Source organism: Enhydra lutris, unplaced genomic scaffold (assembly GCF_002288905.1).
Source record: "Enhydra lutris kenyoni isolate GAN:26980312 unplaced genomic scaffold, ASM228890v2 scaffoldscaffold28, whole genome shotgun sequence".
NCBI lineage: Eukaryota > Metazoa > Chordata > Mammalia > Carnivora > Mustelidae > Enhydra > Enhydra lutris.
In genome coordinates this window covers 12,167,640-12,188,046 of record NW_019154112.1, presented here as the reverse complement: position 1 = coordinate 12,188,046, position 20,407 = coordinate 12,167,640, and the positions used below count along the sequence as shown (strand labels likewise).

The 20,407-nt window shown below is 35.2% G+C and overlaps 1 protein-coding gene across 1 annotated transcript in view; it reads left to right on the top strand.

Moving 5' to 3' along the window:
- Positions 1-20,407, top strand: part of LOC111152280 (adhesion G protein-coupled receptor B3) — a 724,443-nt gene that overhangs the window by 655,816 nt on the left and 48,220 nt on the right. Inside the window, exons 21-26 of the mRNA XM_022510749.1 lie at positions 1,826-1,976; positions 4,644-4,713; positions 7,327-7,393; positions 9,921-10,006; positions 16,077-16,175; positions 16,499-16,670. Of these exons, the coding sequence (XP_022366457.1) occupies positions 1,826-1,976; positions 4,644-4,713; positions 7,327-7,393; positions 9,921-10,006; positions 16,077-16,175; positions 16,499-16,670 (645 nt within the window). The remainder of the gene's footprint in view (positions 1-1,825; positions 1,977-4,643; positions 4,714-7,326; positions 7,394-9,920; positions 10,007-16,076; positions 16,176-16,498; positions 16,671-20,407) is intronic.

The following is a 20,407-nucleotide window of genomic DNA, read 5'->3' as shown; positions in this document are numbered from 1 at the left end:
TAGCTAGTCTTCAGGTATTAAAGGGAAGAATTATCTTTGAAATTCAAATTGGGATCAGGAACTGCAGATCAGGAGTGAGCAAAGTAGTCAGCTGTAGAGATTCAAACCTTAGCTTGGAAGAAAAGTCTCAATGTCTCAAGTATGGGAGGGAGCACAGTTGGTTACAGCTACTACGTTATGCCTGAAGCAGGAATAAAGGTCTGAGGAAGAGGGTCTGGGAAATCCATGACTTTGTCATACAGCAAATTGACATCTTTATGAAAATAAGTCTAAGTAATTAAGTATATTTAAGTGCCACATGAAACAAGGAATCACAGGCCAAAAAACTAGTAATGCTTGTTTTAGTACCATTTGCAAAATGATGATGATTGTGGTCATAATCAGTTCAACCACAGGCTATATGCCTAGCACAGTGCTACTCAGCTTCTGGATATTATCTCTGAACATTAAAAAAAAAAAAAAAACCTGGTGAGATAAACATGGTAAAGTTCTTTTTATAGGATGGAAAGAACTAAAAAGCTGAATTAACATCTGGTGAATTTTAATAGAATAAACAAATAATAGGATTAGTTTGGGCCAGAAGTCTAAAAAGCTGTTCTGCTTTAGCAGTATACTGGAGTGGAGGTGGGAAGATGAGGGTTGTACTTTTATTTCTCTGTTAACGAGTTTATTATTATTTTTTTCTAGTTCTATGTTTGCTCTTTTCAGTTTCTGGGAATAGCAAGATGGAAACTGACAGAGAAGAGAGTAGTTTAGTTACTGGTTCTGCTTGATGAAGACTTGGATTTGAATAAGACTTACACAAAGATATTGTGCCAGTAGTGAAACAAGTAGCAGCCCTTACCAAAATGAACCTGCTCACCTTTGCAGATGAGTCACAAGTAACTATTGCTAGGCAGTAGTAAAGTAAACTATCTGTGAAATCATGGCTGTGTACTGCCACTGACTCAATTAACTTTTCAAAATGATTTGATTAGGACACACATTGTAATGTAATAGTACAGAACAATGCATTAAGGACTTTAAAATGCATATGTTGGGGCGCCTGGGTGGCTCAGTGGGTTAAAGCCTCTGCCTTCGGCTCAGGTCATGATCCCAGGGTCCTGGGATCGAGCCCCACATCGGGCTCTCTGCTCAGCGGGGGGCCTGCTTCCTCCTCTCTCTCTGCCTGTCTCTCTACCTACTTGTGATCTCTATCTGTCAAATGAATAAATAAAAAAATCTTTAAAAAAAAAAAACTCTATTAAAAAAAATAAAAAATAAAATGCATATGTTATTTTTGTACTAGGCTTTAGCCAATCTCATTTTATACTTTGCTCTTACACCAGGAATATCACACTTGTATAAAAGCAATTTTTCCTTTTGGATAGCTGTTGGGATGTAATCTTAACATCAATACAGATAAAAAAACAAAACAAAGAATTATCAGCTAGACTGAAAGGATAAAGAATGTAGCCAAAAGAATTATGCAAGATGTCTGTAACTTAAATTAAACCAAAGATAGGACCATTCCCATAATTACATTTCAAGGAAAAAAACTTCAAGTAAAGTAGTAATGGTAATCTCCCTTGGGTTTTAATTTACATTCCGCCTTTTCCTCATAAAAAATTGAACATGCAAATGGAATTAGGACTTTTTTTTTCTGTCATAGATATTGTATACAGCATAAAGACTGCAGGGTTTCTAATTTCTGTAAATAATTACACTGTCACACAGGAGAGGTAGATATTTGAGATAAAAGCAATGAGTTGAAGATTAATGATCCCCTGGAGGACACATGATTCTCCCCCACCATATTCAGTGTGAGTCTTTTTTGTTTCCACAGAGCATCTGTACAACTACCACTGCATTTTTGCACTTTTTCTTCCTGGCTTCATTCTGTTGGGTTTTGACTGAGGCGTGGCAGTCATATATGGCTGTAACTGGAAAAATTAGGACACGGCTTATAAGGAAACGTTTTTTGTGCCTTGGATGGGGTAAGCATATTAATATATCCTTTCATGCTCTCATTAAAATGACTTTGAAGACATATTGAAGCAGTAGAGTGTGATTATCCCCAGGCTTCTTTTCTTTGTGTCCAATTTGATACGTGGAAGTGGAAATATATGAAACTGGTCAGTTTTGAACATTGGGCATTTGGAGCTTTAAAAAGGAGTAAATATTGGATGACCACGTAGCCAGTCAGTGAAGCAGTGGTGTAACAGGAGTCCTGGGATAGCTCTAGGCAGAAGAGCAAAGTGTTCTCCACTAATATGTCCTGAAAACACAAAATGTTCTAAAACATTCGGGGCTCAAGACAGGTACACATTATAGTCACTAGTCATGTACTCTTCATAAGAAAACTTTGAGAAGTCCTTTCCAAGAGAGCTCAAAGCAAGTAAGGACTATAGCTATTCATGTCACAGGAAGAAAGTCATGTAGAGAATGAATGAAGCCTCACAGCTAGTCAGGGGAGTCCTCAGAGGAGAAAAAGAATTGTTGACAGACTGAGAATTAATTAATTTTTTTGCTTATCTTTATCAGGAAAAGTTTCCCTCAAATTGCCTTATGAAATGGACATCTTGAAGATTTGTGTTTTTCATAAGGCCAGTTATAATGCTTAATTGGAATTAATTAATTAGCTTAGTTTAATTAGAATTAAATTAAGAATCTAGTTTCAGAAAACCTTGGGACTTTCTCATTTGCCTTTGTGTGTCGAAAGACTTGAACTAAAAAAATGGGGAATTTGGGGCCAAATATACAGCAAATACCTACTATACCGGTAGACTAGAGAATAGGATGCTTGATGGAGTCTGAAAAATTACAAGTAAGCAGACTTATTACAATAGCAGAATAATTCATACTGGAAAAATTAGGATACAGATTATTTAAAGATTATCCATCAGGTTTCAGCAAGGTGCTGTCATATGTGATTAACATATGAGGGTTCTTTGTGCAAGCAAATGGGAAAGCCATTAAGAAGAAATTGGAGAATGTATTCTACTTGCAGTTTTCATAAAACTTTTGTCTGGATTTTATGTCAAAGACCTTCTAAAGTTAGACTGGTATTGAATCAGAGAGCACTTTTATCATGAATTAATGTCATAGATCCAAGAAATATAGAATCCAGGTAAGTGACTTCCCTTAAAGAGTGGCAATTTTCTGGATTGGTAACTAGCTTATTTAATAATATCTTTACCAAAGATCTTGAGGAGAGAGCTCACAGCTGGTCTCCAAGTTTACAGATAATATTGCTACTACTCTGAGTAGCAAAAAAGCTAAGTGGATGGTGCTAGACTATCAGGAAGTCTGAGTTGGAAGATTAGTGGCATACCAATTTCATTATAGCAAAGTACAATATAATTAATTTAGAAAAAAGTAAATTGTACAAAATGAAGATTATTAATGCTCTAGCTATGACCCAGGAGAGAATATATTCTACAGAACTTGGTCTAGTCAATCAAAAAGTCATATATATGTGTACATACACACACGCACGCGCGCGCACACACACACACACACACACACACGTGCACGCGCATGTGTGGATACAGGGTGGAGGAAGATGTATATCTGTTTAAAACTATGATGTGTTCCCTCCGGGATGTTCCTCATGGTTTTTGGTCATTAAACCTCACGAAGGAAAGTGATGTCACTTAAAAAGACTCATAGAAGAGAATAGCAGGAAGGAGAGGAAATGATAGGAAGAAAGAAGATGGGCAGAAGGTGATTAGATGATGGATTTTTCTGCCTGAAAAGGCAAACATCATCTTCCTGAAAAGAAGTCATGATCAAAATGAAAAAAAAAAAAAAAAAAAAGAAAAAGGAAGAAAGAAAGAAAGAAAGAAAGAAAGAAAGAAAGAAAAGGTAAATAGCATAGATTAGACTGAACTCTGTTCACCGAAACACAAGGGCATGCCACTGAACTTGGGTAATGAGAGTGTGATTCATATAAATGTAAACTAAAAGATGTTAGGTCAGTATTGGCACAACTATGCAGGCAATTGAATTCCAAGAGGGACTGAGTGATGTGTGGAGAGATACCTACCAAGAAGTCCATGAAGAGAAACCGTTACATATGTTCTGAACTTTGTTCAGGATTGTTAAAAGGAGGATAATCAGGAGGCCCCAAAATTAATTCCTTAGAGCCCTTAACCTTGATCCTACATTCTCGTTGTAATAAGTAAATTGTAAAGAATTATGTGCTAGGATTTATTTTTTCTCTTATTGTAAGTACAACCTGATGTGGATCAATACGGGGCCAACTGAATGTTCCACTTCTGTGATATTCCATCACAGCACAATATCCGTTTTTTGCCTTTCTGATTTTATAACTATAAATTTCCTTTATAACAGTGTAAACCCCTAGGGAAAAAAATAACTTAAAAGATAGACTAAATCTCTGTTATTAATTTCCTTTAAACCCATGTCAAATGTGGTGGTAACCTAGCAACATTAGAAAAGTGCACTGAGTTAAAAGACCAGCTGTCGCTCTCATATTTTTGTACTTGAAAGAAATTTTGTAATGGAAACATACTTCACGAAAGAATTAAAGCAATGGTAGTTCCTCCAGTGTAAGCATTTTGAGTCTGTCCTAGCTTTCTTGAGCCAGAGTGCACAGTGGTTACAGCTGAATGTGAAGTGTGACAATGCTTCTCTTGCAGGTTTACCAGCATTAGTAGTGGCCACATCAGTAGGCTTCACAAGGACGAAAGGATATGGCACTGATCACTAGTAAGTCCATCCACAGTGATACATCATGTTTATCATTAAGTAAATCATCATCTATGCTTCATTACTCTTGGTTGGCACTGCTGATGGCTTGCATTTTGTCACCGAATCATTAACTAGGGTAGAAATCGCATTAGTGTGGAATGATGTAAGGTAGCTTAAATGCACAGAGCTTAGAAAGTAAATGCTGAAGCCCTGTGCAGAATCCTTGTTTAAGTTTCCCACTGTCTCATAAGACCAGTGCATTTCAAGATGTTTCAGTATTTATTTTGTGTGTTTAATCTCAAATACATTTTTTGGGGAACTGAATAAACCTTGGTGGTTTACCTTTTAGCATAAGATTCTGATCTGAGCTTCTGATTTCACTGATGGTAATATATATTGGTATCAACCAAGTTGTGTTGTGTTAGTTCAAGTTTTGTTGCTATGTTTTTTTGTTGTTGTTTTTGTTGTTGCTATGTTAAGGTAATACTAAAACTTACAGATCAGGGGAACCAGTACAATACAAGTTAGAAAATGCCTAGGCTATGGGAGAAATTAGAGGGAAGAAATAGGGCATGGTATCAACCCATCCTAATCACAGCTATAATACTGATAAATTATATGAGAGAATGTATAAGTAAGGTTTATTTTTAACACTTAAAATGTAAAACAATACACTTTCGTATTTTCCTTCATCTGCTCTTTCAAGCTGAGGAAGCAGTTGAGAAATGGAGAAAGAGATGGGCACATCTTATTAGAAGCACAAATTTTTAAAGTGAGATTTTCTGTTCATCTTCAGGTTTGAGGTAGGAATTACTGCTAATTAGACCTTCTGGTGGATTCATCCAAATGGAGATTGTGCCAAAAGGCATCATGTCACCTGCCCATCTAAAAGAAATTTCCGAAGAATTTAAAGAACTCATGTCATTAGAACACTTGTTTTCTTCTGCAATCTGTATTATAAACACACAAACAGGCAAAACTCCCTGATTGTCTGTTGTAGGGTAGTGCTTACTGCAGCGTAATTACCTTTAAGACATTACTTTTTACAACAGTATGACTCTTTTGGAATAAACCCAGTATTTGGAAGGCACTGTATTGGGGATATAGAAAGAGATAGGATTATAGATTATATGGTTCCAACTTTCAAGGAGTTTGTGATTCAGACAGAATACAATATAATGAATAATGTATCAGTTTGAAGATTACCTTGCACAAAAATATAGTAGTAATGTAGTGGCAGTCTGAGAGACACTGACTACAGTGTTGCATCAAACTAAAGGCTTTTTCTCCAGTTATTTTATTTAAAAAAAAAAAAAAAGGATATTTCAATTATCACTCCCAAAGTGGGAAAGTAGAATTTTATATGTCCATTCCTGTGGTGAGGAGAAATAAGTACATGCAGACTTTGAATACATACAGACAGACACATTTGTGTTATGTATACATCGATACATGTATTGGCATCTATGCATGGGTAAATATATAAATATAAATAAATATATATGTATATATAAACACACACATATATATTTTTATTTATAGAATTACTAGGTTAAAGTTTTTAATTAAAGTATAATTTATGCACAGTAACATTCACCCTGTTCAATTATAGTTCTGTGAGCTTTAATAAATGCTTAAGTCAGGTAACCACCACAACTAATATTGAAAAGTTTATTCTTAGAACAGATATAGGACTGTTATTGTTAATGATTCTTAATTTTGGAGGCAGCATGTTCATTCTGCGGAGCTAGAAGTAATATTGACAGGGTCGCATGTCAAAACAGGTGCATGAAATAATGGGCATGACCCATTGCAGCAGCAGAGATAAAACATTTCCTGGTGTTTTCCTTATATTGACTCTCTTGGACTCTGCACATGCACATGGGCCACCTTGCAAGCCCAACTTGCACCCCATGTTTTCTTCATGGCCCTCTGCTCTGAGAAAACAAACGTTCTCACTCAAATGGGTTACCGTGTCTCCACCATGTCTCTAGCAATGTAAACCTGCATCTCTTGGTGAATTGAGTAATCGAAATAAACACAGCTGCACTTATTTTTATTCAAAAGCTTATCTTTAGTGAATTTGCTTAGTAGGCTGGGGTAAAAGTAAAATCAGAGGTAAAAAAAAAAAAGCATAGAAAATATAGATTATCCATTCCCTGCAATGATGGCTTTTAAACCAATTTCTCCTAATATCCCAATGGCCTCAAGGAAGAACCTATAAATGACATATGCAAGACTCTGAAAGCATGCTGTTCTTAGTATTTGAAAATTTTCATAATGGTTATAAAGCAGCATTTTACGCAACTTATGTAATAGTCACCTTTGTACTGAAAGTCAATATAAAAATCTCACTGCAAGACTAATTTGTCTCAAATGTTTTAACTGCCTGAAAGTAAGGCCTTATAGTAAAAGTTTCTTTTCTGTGAAAGGTATATAATATTTCTCACACACGAAATGCTCTAATTTTAGCTTTTTTCCATATCTCCTAATGCATTTTGTTTAATTACAAGCCTTTGAAATGTGCCAAAATTTGAATGCTAAGTACATAATTCAAGTAATTTGTATCATACTTCATGGTTTAACACTTATCACTAATTTCTGTTAGTTTCTATCTGATGTTATTTTTAGCTGCTGGCTGTCTCTTGAAGGAGGACTTCTCTACGCTTTTGTTGGACCTGCAGCCGCTGTTGTCCTGGTAAACATCAAAGTCAACTTCCTCTGTTTTCTTAGCCAAGAAAGCCTGCTTTGCTTCAGTTAGAGTGATGGTTTTGTATTTGTTTTGTAGAAATTTCAAAGTTCAATGTATTATTCCTTAATTATCAGTTATTACTTAAATTTGAATATCAACTGCTATTTAGTCCCTTATTACTCTAAAATATTCTTATCTTGAAGACTGAAGACTATTAAACGTGGGAGTGTGGGATTTCTCTTACAGTAATTTCACATTTGTGAAGAAGTTTGAGTAAGTTTCAATAAATTCTTCCTCATTTGTGTACCGAATTTCATCATTTATTATCATACCACCTTATACTATTCTGTATGATCTACATCGTTGTTAAGATCTCTTAATTTTGGTAACTGCTGCCTGCTGTCAAATATCAACAAGAAAATACCTATCCAGATGTTAGACTTTCTCAGCCTCAGTGCTACAGACATTTTGGACAAGGTATTTCTTGGTCGTGAGGCTGTCCTCTATATTTTAAGATGTTTAGTGGCAACCCTGGGCTCTACCTACTAGATACCAGTAGGAATGTCAAGTCAGTAAAAATCAAAAATGTTTCCAGACGTTTCCCAAAATTCCCTGTGGACAAAAATCACCCCCAGTTGAGAGCCCCTGCCATATTTTATGCATAAGGATTTAAATTGTTTCTTTTTGGAATCTTGCAAACATGAAAATTTTCTACCAATTTGCCTTTCTTTCCCTCACTCTGATATTATTGATTACAAATTCTTCTTGTCTAATAAAAATGAAAATGTAAGGGGGGAAATGGTCTGAATTAAATACGAAGATCCACATTGCTGTGCAGTTAGAGTTCTAATTGAAAATTACCCTTTGGTTTCTTGAACGATTCATTCAGTATATTAGAAGCTAGCCATATCTTTCTTAATAACTCTGTATGACTTTTCCTTTCTTTAAAGTTTGTTCTCCTTCCTCTAAACTACAACAGGGAGCAGAAACTGTGTGTGATTCACAAGAAAAAAAATCTAGACATGAATGTTAGAGAAGAGCATAGGGAAATTGAAACTATTAGACACATTTTTGTCTGCTGCATTGAATTGTTATTTAATCAATTGAATTATTTCCCTAAGCTACTAAGTTAATATACATATAACCCTAAAATGGAGAAACAAAGAGTATGTGTATAATTGAAAAACCAAAAAGTTTGGTCTTTGGAGTAGTGATGGATTCCCTCATGATTAAATTGTAAATTAATGGAATCCACGGGATACACTTTTTTCTCTTAGTTCATGTAATGAGAAATGTGAAGATGAGTAAGTCTTTCTTTTGATCCAAGGGTTGTCTTGCCAGGGAAGGTATGACGAGTGACAACTCCTAAGACCTTACCTAAGAGTTATTTTGGATCTTCCTTATACCAGCAGTTAGATTTCAGCTTTATGTTTCGTCAGGCCAATGTGCTAGGGAAATGGAATCAACCTATCTTTCTTTCTTTCTTTTTTTCTTTCTATCTTTCTTTCTTTCTATTTCTTTCTTTCTTTCAAATTAGTCATCCTGTTTAATTTAAAACAGATTTTTGTGAACTGCTAGTTTTAATGTTAAGGACTTCACCATCTGCATTGGGGGATGCACGGAGATTCTGTTGATCATGGAGGGTAAGGGGCAGCAAGGCAAAACGAAGAAAATATTTTTCTTTGACTATCTTGGTTTCAGCGTTGGACTGGATTCCTTTTATCAGGAAGCGCTGGTAGGTTAGAGAATTGTGGGTGCTCGTCATAACAAGCTGCTACAAATAGATCACAGCGATCTCTACAGCTTTTTACAATTTTACTTGAGAAAGAAAAATATGTGTGATTTCATTTCAGATGTATTATGCAAAAGACCTTTTAAGTGAGAGTAAGAGAGTCTTAGAAAATGCTGAGAAGTGTTCAGTAGAGCACATTATAAGAATTGGTCTTAGTGTCCATCTCTTAAAGGATTCTGGTGAGTTGAATAGGCTTTCCCCCTTTTTCTAGAAAAGCATAGTATATGAAAATGTGCTCCACCCAGGAGGAATGGCCACACCTCCTGAGGAATGCAGGCCTTCTGTTCTCCTTGCTGGGGACAATGATGAATCCTTAACACGTTTGACTGCCAGGGCTCAACCTAGTCTCACACTGTGAGACTGAAAATCTTTTGACTCTCACAGGGTAAAACTCAACTTGGCCAATTGATTTTAATCAGGAGTGACCTAGAATGCCAGACTGGCATAGTATGGCACCTTTTACGTTACACAATTAAATGGTTATTTCCTTAGTGTTAACTGCAAAGCATGGAAATGAAATGTACTTAACGTACTTTAAAACTTTAAAGTAACACAGCACCTGTTAAATTGTTCTGTTCCAATATACATTATGAAATATTTGATAGGTGATTTTTATCACCGCTATTGTGAGTTCAGAATTCGGAAGTGGTTATAAGTTAATAAAAGAGGGTTTTCAGGAGAAAGGGGGACCTGATTCCCTTCAATATCATTGAGAGGTCAACCTTTGTTTCTGTTTGACAGGTCAACATGGTGATTGGCATTTTGGTATTTAATAAACTTGTTTCCAGAGATGGGATCCTAGATAAAAAGCTCAAACACAGAGCCGGGTAAGCTGCAATTGGTGGATTTTGAAGGTTCTTTACCAGTGAATCCCATACTCCAATTCCAGATCGTCATTGACTGCATTTTGACTGTGTCTTGAATTTTGTTCCTGATGAACCGGTGTGTTTGGTAGATTCTGCCATTCAAGTTTTCAATGTGCTATTCTGAAGTAATGTGCCAAATATCTAAAAATAATTTGAAAGAGCATTAAGAAAGTCTGGATTTCTTTGTGCATATTGCCTGTTTGTAAGATAAGAAGATTAAATGTTAAGGCTGGACTTTACACACTTGTTATTTTTTTTTTCAAGCTTTCATCTAAATTCTAGTTGGTTAACATACAGTGTAATATTGGTTTCAGGAGTAGAATTTAGTAATTTATCATTTAACATGCAACACCCAGTGCTCATCACAACAAGTGCCTTCCTTAATGCCCATCACCCACCTAGCCCATCCCCCCATCCACTGCCCTCTAGCAACCCTCAGTTTGTTCTCAATACTTAAGAGTCTCTTAGGGTTTGCCTCTCTCTCTCTCACTTTTTTTTTCTCCTTTCCCTGTGTCCATTTGTTTTGTTTCTTAAATTCCACATATGAGTGAATTGGTATTTGTCTTTCTCTGACTAACTTAGTTCACTAAGCATAATACTCTCTAGCTCCATCCATGCTGTTGCAAATATCAAGAGTGAATTTCTTTTTTATGGCTGAGTAGTATTCCACTGTGTGTATCTGTGTGTATCTTCTTTATCCATTCATTGGTTGATGGACATTTGGACTCTTTGCACAATTTGGCTGTTGTTGATAATGCTGCTTTTAACATTGGGTGCATGTGCCCCTTTGAAGCAGAATGATAATACTTCTTCTTAGGTGAGCAAGGCCAGCTAGTTTGGGTCACAAAGGACAGGAGGGTACTGAACATAATGTCAGTGTGTGACACAGCTCGAGACAAGCAAACCATACTAGGGCAAAAATAGTACATTTTCTTTGATTAATTGTATATTTCACAAAATTTCTTCACATGAAATAATCACTTATGAAACACTATTTTTGTCATTTGTTTTCATTCTTTATGATGTTTTGACTATAACTTGCTAGGAAGATTTATTCATAATTTTCACTTGCACATTTTAACCACTTACAAAATTTAGAAAAGCATCTCCTTTGATTTTACTGTCACTATGATATCACCACATTTAATGACTCATAACATTTCATAAGCGGGTTGATAGTGCCTTGTAAGGTTACATGATTACCTCATCATATACATTTGTAAAAATTTGAATGAAATAGTAATGCTTTGAATTTCCCTTTCTATCTCTTCTTGAAAAATTTTATATCTTTCTCCTTTCTATTTAACTGTACTTTGATTCAAAACTTACCCTACGGTTGTTATTTCTTTAATAACTTACGTTATTATTTAATAGTCACAAAACTTGATCACTGATCAGTGAGAATTTTGAGTGCTTTATGTTTCTATAATCTATGTAATGATTTATATGGTATGGTAATCTAGGTATTGTTCCCCCTAGTAGAAGACTAGTAAAATGCTTTGAATACAAAAACTTTATATCCTTCGTATCAAGCTTTAGAACTGCAATGGTATAATAAAAACATCATTGGAGGTTCCTTCAAAGGGGGGCGTCACTTACCACTTAGAAACTTTTTTCACTTCAGATGAGTCTTCACAGCATCCTTAAATAGGTAAACTTGAACTTGCACACTGAACTTTCTATACCATTTGAACTTGAGGCTTTCACACTATTGCTCTTGTTGGTCCGCCATGTATGATTGGAATTGGAACAAGAGCTTCAGTATTTCCGCCCAGATTAATCATGTAAGTATAAATTGATTATACTGAATATGGGGTATAGAAACTGGGTTCTGCCTCTAGTGGCATAAACGTGTGTCTGCGTACACACACACACACACACACACACACACATTATTTTTTAATTGGGGGCTGGGAGTTTAGTGGTTAGGATAAAGCCTTGAAGTAAATATTTTTGAACAAAGCCATATTCAATATCTAGCTCCGCACTTACTGGCTATGTGTGTCTTTGGGCATGTTACTTAGTTATTCTGGAGTTCAGCCTTCTAACCTATAAAATGGGGATAATAATTTTACCTCATAATAGAGTATATGAAATATAATGTATACAGAGGATTCATTAGAATAGCAAATAGCAAACACTCATTCAACAAATGGTGACTATTGTTATGACACATTAAAAGAAGAAAATAGATTGTTTTCAAGTGACCCTGACTTCTATCAGTCAAGCATCTGTGATTCTGCCATTCATGACATTGAGGTCAAAAAAAAAAAAAAAGAGAGAAAGATGAGATCATCAGAATGAGTATAATGCTAAGGATTTATTAAATTTATAGTCAGTATTTTTTTTCTCATTTAATCATTTTATATGTTGTATCCAGTTTGATTTACATAACATATGTTTAAGAGAAATGACAAAATTGTCACATTATGAATTTAGAAATTTCCACTTCAATCTACACATTAACTTTAAAACATCTATTTATGAAAAAATTATTAGAAGTTACTTCTGCATTTTACTGGCAAAACAGAATCTGTATTTTTCCAGCTCGAAGGCATCCGTCAGAGAAATAGAAATGTTGTTAATAATGTGTTATAAAAGCAGAATGGTGGTTACAATTCAAAGCAGAAAAGAATTATCAACAAGTTAATGATTCTGGGCTTTAAGAAATTTTCTATAATATAAAATACAATTTTTGCCTAGGTATGTGTAGATTGAAATTTACTATTTCTAAGTTTGATTGAAGGAAATTTGTAGAAGATTTTAGTTCACAGAGAATCCATGAGAACAGTCATAAAGATTTCAGTGAACAATAAATAATCAGATTTAACTAAAGAAACAGTGAGCAAGAAGCTAATTAATTCAAAAGTTGACGCTCATCATAAATATTTCAGGTTGAAAATATCTAGGTATCAAATGTTTTTAGAACATTGTTTATTATTTAGAATCAACATGTTCCCCTTACCGTTTTTTGTTCGTTTCCTCCTTTTTATAATTATTAGAAACTGCCAAGCAATAGTTTATTCAATCAATATTTATTACAGAATGAATGAATGTTTAAGAAATAACATAGTAGCTTGACAAGTATATAATATCCAAATTATATTTTTCCTAATACATGAAATATATTTACAAAGGAGGGATTGATTGCAATTAATACATTTTATACAAAATAATTGAGAAGAATGAAAAGATGAAATTATTCAAATATGAATATTTTCCTTGTTAACAAATATCTCAAGCAGAATATTTCATTTTTTCCTCTCTTTTGCAATGGAACTTTCTTATCTACTATTTTAAATTGCTTTATCTCATCTACCTGAATGAAGTTAAGGAAACTACCAGGGTCTTATACAAATATCATGAGATTTTTTCCAAAGGGAAAGGGAGTATTTTTTTTCCCCAAGGAGTTTTATGTAGTATCAGTAATGAACCAATCAGACAGGTTTTTGTTGTTGTTGTTTTGTTTTTATTCTTGTTTTTTTCCTAAGCAAAAGAAAAAGAAAATCGAGAAGGGAAGCTTGTAGACTCAAGACCCTGCAGGAATAACCTGATACCCTGGTAGATATGGTAACATTTGAACTTATGGGAAATTCAATTTTTTTTTAACTGTTAGCACTTTTTATTTTATAGATATATCATTTCCCCTTAACAAAGAAATAAAATTTTATTTCCCTTGCAGCAAACCTGTTTAGCATTTAGACTATGTATTCTTCATACTATATTAATTTCTGTAGTGGTCGTACAAACTAGGGGAAGATATCCTATCTCCCTGGGTAACCTATCTCTCCTCTGCCCCATAAACATATAATAATAGAATTCCAAAAGTGTCCAACCAGTTAACATCAAGCTTAGTTTTCAACAGTTGTTAGCTCTGACTAAGGGCATAGGCCTTTTGGTCAATTACAAATCAATCTCAAAGAGAAATAAGCATTTCAAATACTGGCTTAATACTGACTTTCAGGAAAGCCCATACCTAGATCAGTTAGTTTTTCTTAGGGCTAAAATACTTGTTTATATTGTGTACTAAACTAAAATTAGTTTTAGTCATCTTTGGCTTTTCAGTCTTGCTTTGGAGCCTAGAGACAGTGCCCTTAAATTGAGGAAGGTAGCCACATTTGTGTTCAAAGCACAAATACCAAATAGCATATCTTCTCTGATAAAGGAAACTGTAGATCAGTCATGGCTTTTTAATATTAATCTGATGGAGCTTAATAAAACTGAAGATAACTCAGATATATAGTTAGGACAGTTGTGTGCATTCCTGCTTTTCATCAGAATAATCTCTGGGGCTTCAAGAAACACAGGTGCCCCGGGTACCTGCGTGACTCAGTCAGTTAAGCATCCAACTCTTGGTTTCAGCTCAGGTCATGATCCCAGGGAGGGAAGATTGAGCCCCACGGTGGGCTCCAGTGGAGTCTGCTTGAGATTCTCTTGCCCTCTCCCTACCCCTTTACCCTTCCCCTGCAATTCTCCCTCTCTTTCTCTTTTTCAAATAAATAAATAAATATCTTTTAAAAAGAAAGAAAAAACACAGATGCCTAAGCCCCACTGAACTGGAGTCTTTGGTGTTGGGTATATATATCTGAGGTGGTATCACTGTGGAGAACACTGCTGTAGATAGGTACTCCTTTGGCAGTCGTTTCAAACACACTCGCGTGCCCCTTGAGGCGCTAGTGATTCAACTGGACAGACCATTGTTTACTTGTTATTGTGAAAAGTTTGTTCTCATGTGCCAGGACATAGGTCCTGAGTTGAATCTGTAAGATGAATGATGTAGTCCCCTATTTCCCACCCTCACATCTAATTCTAAAAGCTTTGATTTTTCTCCTGGGGTCTACTGGTCAATCAGTCTACTTATTTAATAGCTTTCAGATTTATTATCTCATCCAAGCACTATTCAAAATGAGTTCACTTCTTTAAGAGAAATGAGATAGTCTGAAGTATGATGATCTTAGGATTTTTTTCTATCCTGCCACTTTTATTACATACCTGTCCACTAAATATTATTTTGAAAAAAACCTACTGAGAAAACATATATTTTAGACATTAGCACCACAAGAGAATAGACAAGAGAAGTATACCACAGAAAATCATTTCAAGATGTTTTGAACTTCAAGTAATTTCTTTTTGGTTTTTCATGAGAGCATTATGTTCTAATAAACCAGTCATTTTCAAGGCACTCTTTTCTAATGTAAAATGTGTACAAAGCTTTTCTGGATAGCATGACTTTGCTTCTATGATATAAGAGGTTAAATCTGAATTATTTGAATCTGAATTTGCCTGCGAAATCCTCCGGATTAGAATAGACCATTTAAATGCTGTTGGATTGGAGTTTATGAAAAAATGTTCAAAAGACTATTTTGAACTTAATGTTAAATGTGTTTTATTAAACTATCACCCTTTTTATTATAAACTAATATTTCATCAAATTTCATCAGCCCCTATATTCAGATCATCCTAAAATGTGGATAATACATTGATGCTGTGAGAAATTTAAAAATATGAATCTGTTGGGATAAAGGCTACATCGCCCACAAATGATTAAAGCCCTAAAATATATATCTTCTTTACTGGACTTCTGATATACATGTTTACATTTCAGAAGGTTTTAACTGATATCATGTACCTTCTGCAAATGACAATGAAAATCTTTGAAGCTGGGAGCCCTGATGTGTTTGATAATCAGGGGTCTGAATAAAGGGTTTTCACTGTATGTCTACACAAACACATGCTTATGTTTAACTCAGTGTATTGGACAATTTTGAACTGTAGACACCGGGCCATTTATGATGTAATTGATGGAAATACGCTTTGCATGCAACAAAGGCCCATCTTATTAAAAGGTAAATGTTACAAAAATAATGTGTAGTGTAAATGCATCTTTAAAACAACCCAGAGCATTCATCTTTGATAAATAAACTTTTCTGCATGAAATCGTATTTAAAAGCTAACTTGCAGCAGCAACGTCTTTTTTTTTGGTGACAATTCAATATTTTGTTCTTTTTGTGGGTGTTCTGTTTGTTTGCAGTCAGATGAGTGAGCCTCATAGCGGTTTGACGCTCAAATGTGCCAAGTGTGGAGTAGTTTCAACAACAGCTTTGTCAGCCACCACCGCCAGTAACGCCATGTTAGTCCCAATCATTTACATCTTCTTGTTACAAATCTTTTACAGTGCATGTGAGAAAATGCTATTGTGGAAAAAAAAAAGTTGTGTTTGCTAATATTGGAGCTAAGAGCATACTTAAATATATATAATTGGCAACTGCCTTTATAACTATTGTGGGATTGGCTATAAAAAATAAATAAAACTATCCAGTGTTATCTGCTTTATGGTTTCCAAGTTAATGGTCTTGGTACCACATCCAAGAATGCTTTGTTGAACGGGGGTTTGGTTATTGCCTGGGGCGTGACACGCAGCTACGTAATGTTGCTCTCTCTGTCTCTCAACAGGGCGTCCCTTTGGAGTTCCTGCGTGGTGCTGCCCCTTCTGGCTCTGACGTGGATGTCTGCAGTTCTGGCCATGACAGACAAACGCTCCATATTGTTTCAAATACTTTTTGCCGTGTTTGATTCTTTGCAAGGTTTTGTGATAGTCATGGTTCACTGCATTCTTCGGAGAGAGGTAAGAAAGAGAATTCCTCTGGCAGAGAGAGATGATGGTTAGATGAATATTTTCCTTGTTAACAAATAGGATCATTCATTTTAATACCTTGGGATTAAAATCATCTCTTCTAAAGGCAATCATTTGGAAAGTCAAAGCTAAAGGAGAAGCTGTAAGGCAAAGTTCAAGAGGGTTCTTTGGACCCTGAAAGTGACAGTTAAAACAGATGGGACTGTGCAAGAGAAGATGCTTCCAGGGGTCCCAGACACCAGGGAGAGTAGAGTCAAGAGAGGTGATAGGATGGAGAGAAGTCTGTAAGAGACACTGGTAGGTGGGGGAGTGGGGTGGCATATTTTTAAGAGGCATAGTTCATAAACGTAATACAATGATATCTCTTAAACCCATTCCCAGCTGCTTCTGCACACAGCATATCCCCATTCCTTCATACTTAACTTATTACATTTTAAATAGAAAATGTTGAGGATTACTGAATGGTTTTTGTGTCTCTATACTAAATTAAGGTTGTTAAAGGTGCATGATTTTGAGATGGATGTTTATACTTTAAAAATACAAAAAAAAAATGTACACAATGCAACACAAAAGGTGGTAATTGTCCCCAGGAACTATAGATCTAAAATCACAGCATTTCTCCAGGTCATGCTTGAGGTTTATTGTCAGCAGTGAGGAAAACAAGTCCTCCTTCATGAGTTGAGACACTAACCTGCACCGAATCCACTGAGCAGTGATAGATGTCGGACGTGATTTGTTTTGCGAGAAAATATTGTTTTCCAACCAGTGCAAAAATTATGCTGAGTGCTTGCAAGCACTGACACAGTGTTTACAAGGTTTATGAGTCATTTTTGTGTTTACTCTGGGGACAGTGGCAACTAAAACACAATGACACAGTGCCATGCCAGTAATTTTGAGGAAATGGCCTACACTGTCATTTCTCATTATCCAGCTTGTTTGAAAACTTTATTATGATGTGCACGTTGCAGAAAGACTCATGTGTGTATGACTGCACACCACACAGTTTTTACAGTGATATGTGAAGGTAACCGAAGGTTTTTAACCTGATTTACCAGATGGGGAGAACAATATTTCTGAGCTGCTTCAGTAAGGGATAGATGTCAGCAATAAACCCACATGTGTTTTCCAAGAACATTATATGATGAAAAGAAGAGTGACTTCACATTACAAAGGAGGCAATATTTCATCATCTAAAAATATGATTTAGCTTATAGTTGCCAAGCCCTTTAATTCCCTCGTCACAAATTTCTACCTAGAATATCAGCATTAAAAATCTTGCAAGTATTCAATCCTTTGTAGACCCAAATTAAGTAAAAGTTAAGGGGAAATTAAATAATTTAGGGCTGTGTAATTCTCCAACGATAGCTGCCTTGTGGGTCTTCTGCATTATCTGTGATGTGTTTATGTAACAAAACTGTTCTAAGCAAAGAGACACAGGATGCATTTTTGATTGACAATTAAGGATGAACAGTTGCGGGTTTGAAGCAAGATACATAATACATTTATGCAGTTTTCAGACGATAATAACACTGTAGGTGTTAAAGAGGAGAAAAGTATCCTATCTCTAAATAAGCCTCTCTTTTTCTTCAGAAATATGCTTTGGAGATAGCCCTAGGCTATGTTAAAAATATTCAGGTTTTAAAATGACAGATATTTTGATGGTTTATTATCAAATTTTTGCTCCTTACATGAAGAAAAAAATTTGGCATACAAATTTATTTCCATCAGAACTTTTCCATAGTTGCTAATTGGACTAATAACCATCAAAAACATGATTTAAGGGTAATTAAATCAAATCCTATAATAAAAGCTTCTGCTAAGTAGATATCTATAAATATATGTTTCCTGTTTTAATAGGGAGTAAAAGTATGAATATTGGCCCTGTTATTATTGCATTTTCAATGATTAATTCAAATTGAATAGTTTCATAGCTGATAAATTAATGGCAATGTGTCATCACTCTCATTTCCAAAAACTGAAATGAAGAATCACATGTCCATTATTTTCGCATTGACCTTAAAAATACCCTGTAACGCTGCTGTAAGTACACAGAGCAGATGTCAGTTATAGGGCAAATCTCTTTCAGAATTTCTCAAAGAATGTTTTTACTGAAAAAAACAAAAGAACCTTGTTTAAAAAGGTTTTGCAAATCCCAAGGACAACATCAAAAGAAGGCCTCACTGGGTTCAGAGAAACTCATCTTGACCTTCTAACGGCGTATGGCCTAACACACCAGCAATAAGTCTGTCTCATATTACCTGTGATCACACTGTGCTAACTTTAAGCACAGTCCAGGAGAATAGGAGCATCTTCCCATATCCTCAATGTTGCCTCTGAACAGAAGTTCCATAATAATACACCAAAGCAAATGGTCTAGATAGCTACCTATAAATACTGGGTAATGACGCCTATCAAACTACCTGATAATCCCATAGGAGATTTTAGGAATACAATTTCACCTCTACTGCCTTTTTCACTTTAAAATATTTTTTACAATAACTCAGGATGATTTGAATGGATTTTTCTTCATTAAAAATGTATAAGCCGTTTAAGAAATATTTCCTTCAATTTAGAGAGCAACTGGATACAGATACACTTTTTTTTTCCTGTGTATTTTTGACTTGCAGTAACATAATTTGGTCATTTATAGTCTTTAATGATTCTTCCAATATGAATTCAAAGCCTTTTCCTATATTTACTTTTGTAATCTTCCTGCGAAGGAGGTGGGTGTGCACAAGGGAGGAATATGGCCTTGCAGTTGAAGAAAGAGAAAAGAAACAAAATAGTATAACGGGCATTTTAAATGTGATGTGTATAGGGCTTGATTTATTCTAAATGTGCCTTTGCTTTTAGTGGATCCAATTTTAAAACCAAATCATTTCATGTCAGAAGGGAAGAGAAAAATGATCACTTTGGTTCTGGCAACTCAATTATATTCCACATTAAAAAAAAAAAAGCAAATTGATTATTTGCATAACAATTTGTTGCAACCTCCAGATTGACATCTTAATATATAAATTTCATAAAATTTGTATTCTTGAAAATACAATTTTGTCTTCTGGAGCAACTCTGTCTATTGAATTGCTTTGGTAGATGCTTCTGACAAAAGAGAAAACAAAAAGAGGGAATAAGAAAAAAAAATGATTTATCACACATCACTTGCATCAACAAAACATAGATCTTGGAAGCTAATATGTGTAATACCTAATAAGACAGAATCTAATAGAATAAATATAGATGCTTTCTTCATTTATTCATCATTCCTTGATTAGAATTCATTTGCATTAAACACATAACGACATCTACTATTTACTATTCTCCACATTGCTATGGAAATTCAAACTACACAAGTTATGAAACCTTTGAAATAGTTACTGTTGCTAGGAAACCACTTTCTTGGTGCCTGCACATTCTTCTCATCTCTCCTGTCTCTGGCTGTGCCTGGCTCTAAGACAATCTTACAGCTTAATGTCAGAGGGGGAAAATAACAAGATTGTGATACAAAATAAGCTACAATAAAACCCTTTCACTAAATGGAAGGAAAGAGGCAAGTGCTTAAATAGATGACTTTGTTGTATCAGTGTGTGAGGGTCCATGGCTGCTCTGTAGTGGCAGTAGAAGGGCCAAGCTCCTCTTTTCTCTTTCCCCAGCACAGGCAGGAGGTCTAGGCTGCACCAGATGAGGTCCCAGAATCTTCATCCAAACCCAGGAAGCAATTTTGTAACAAA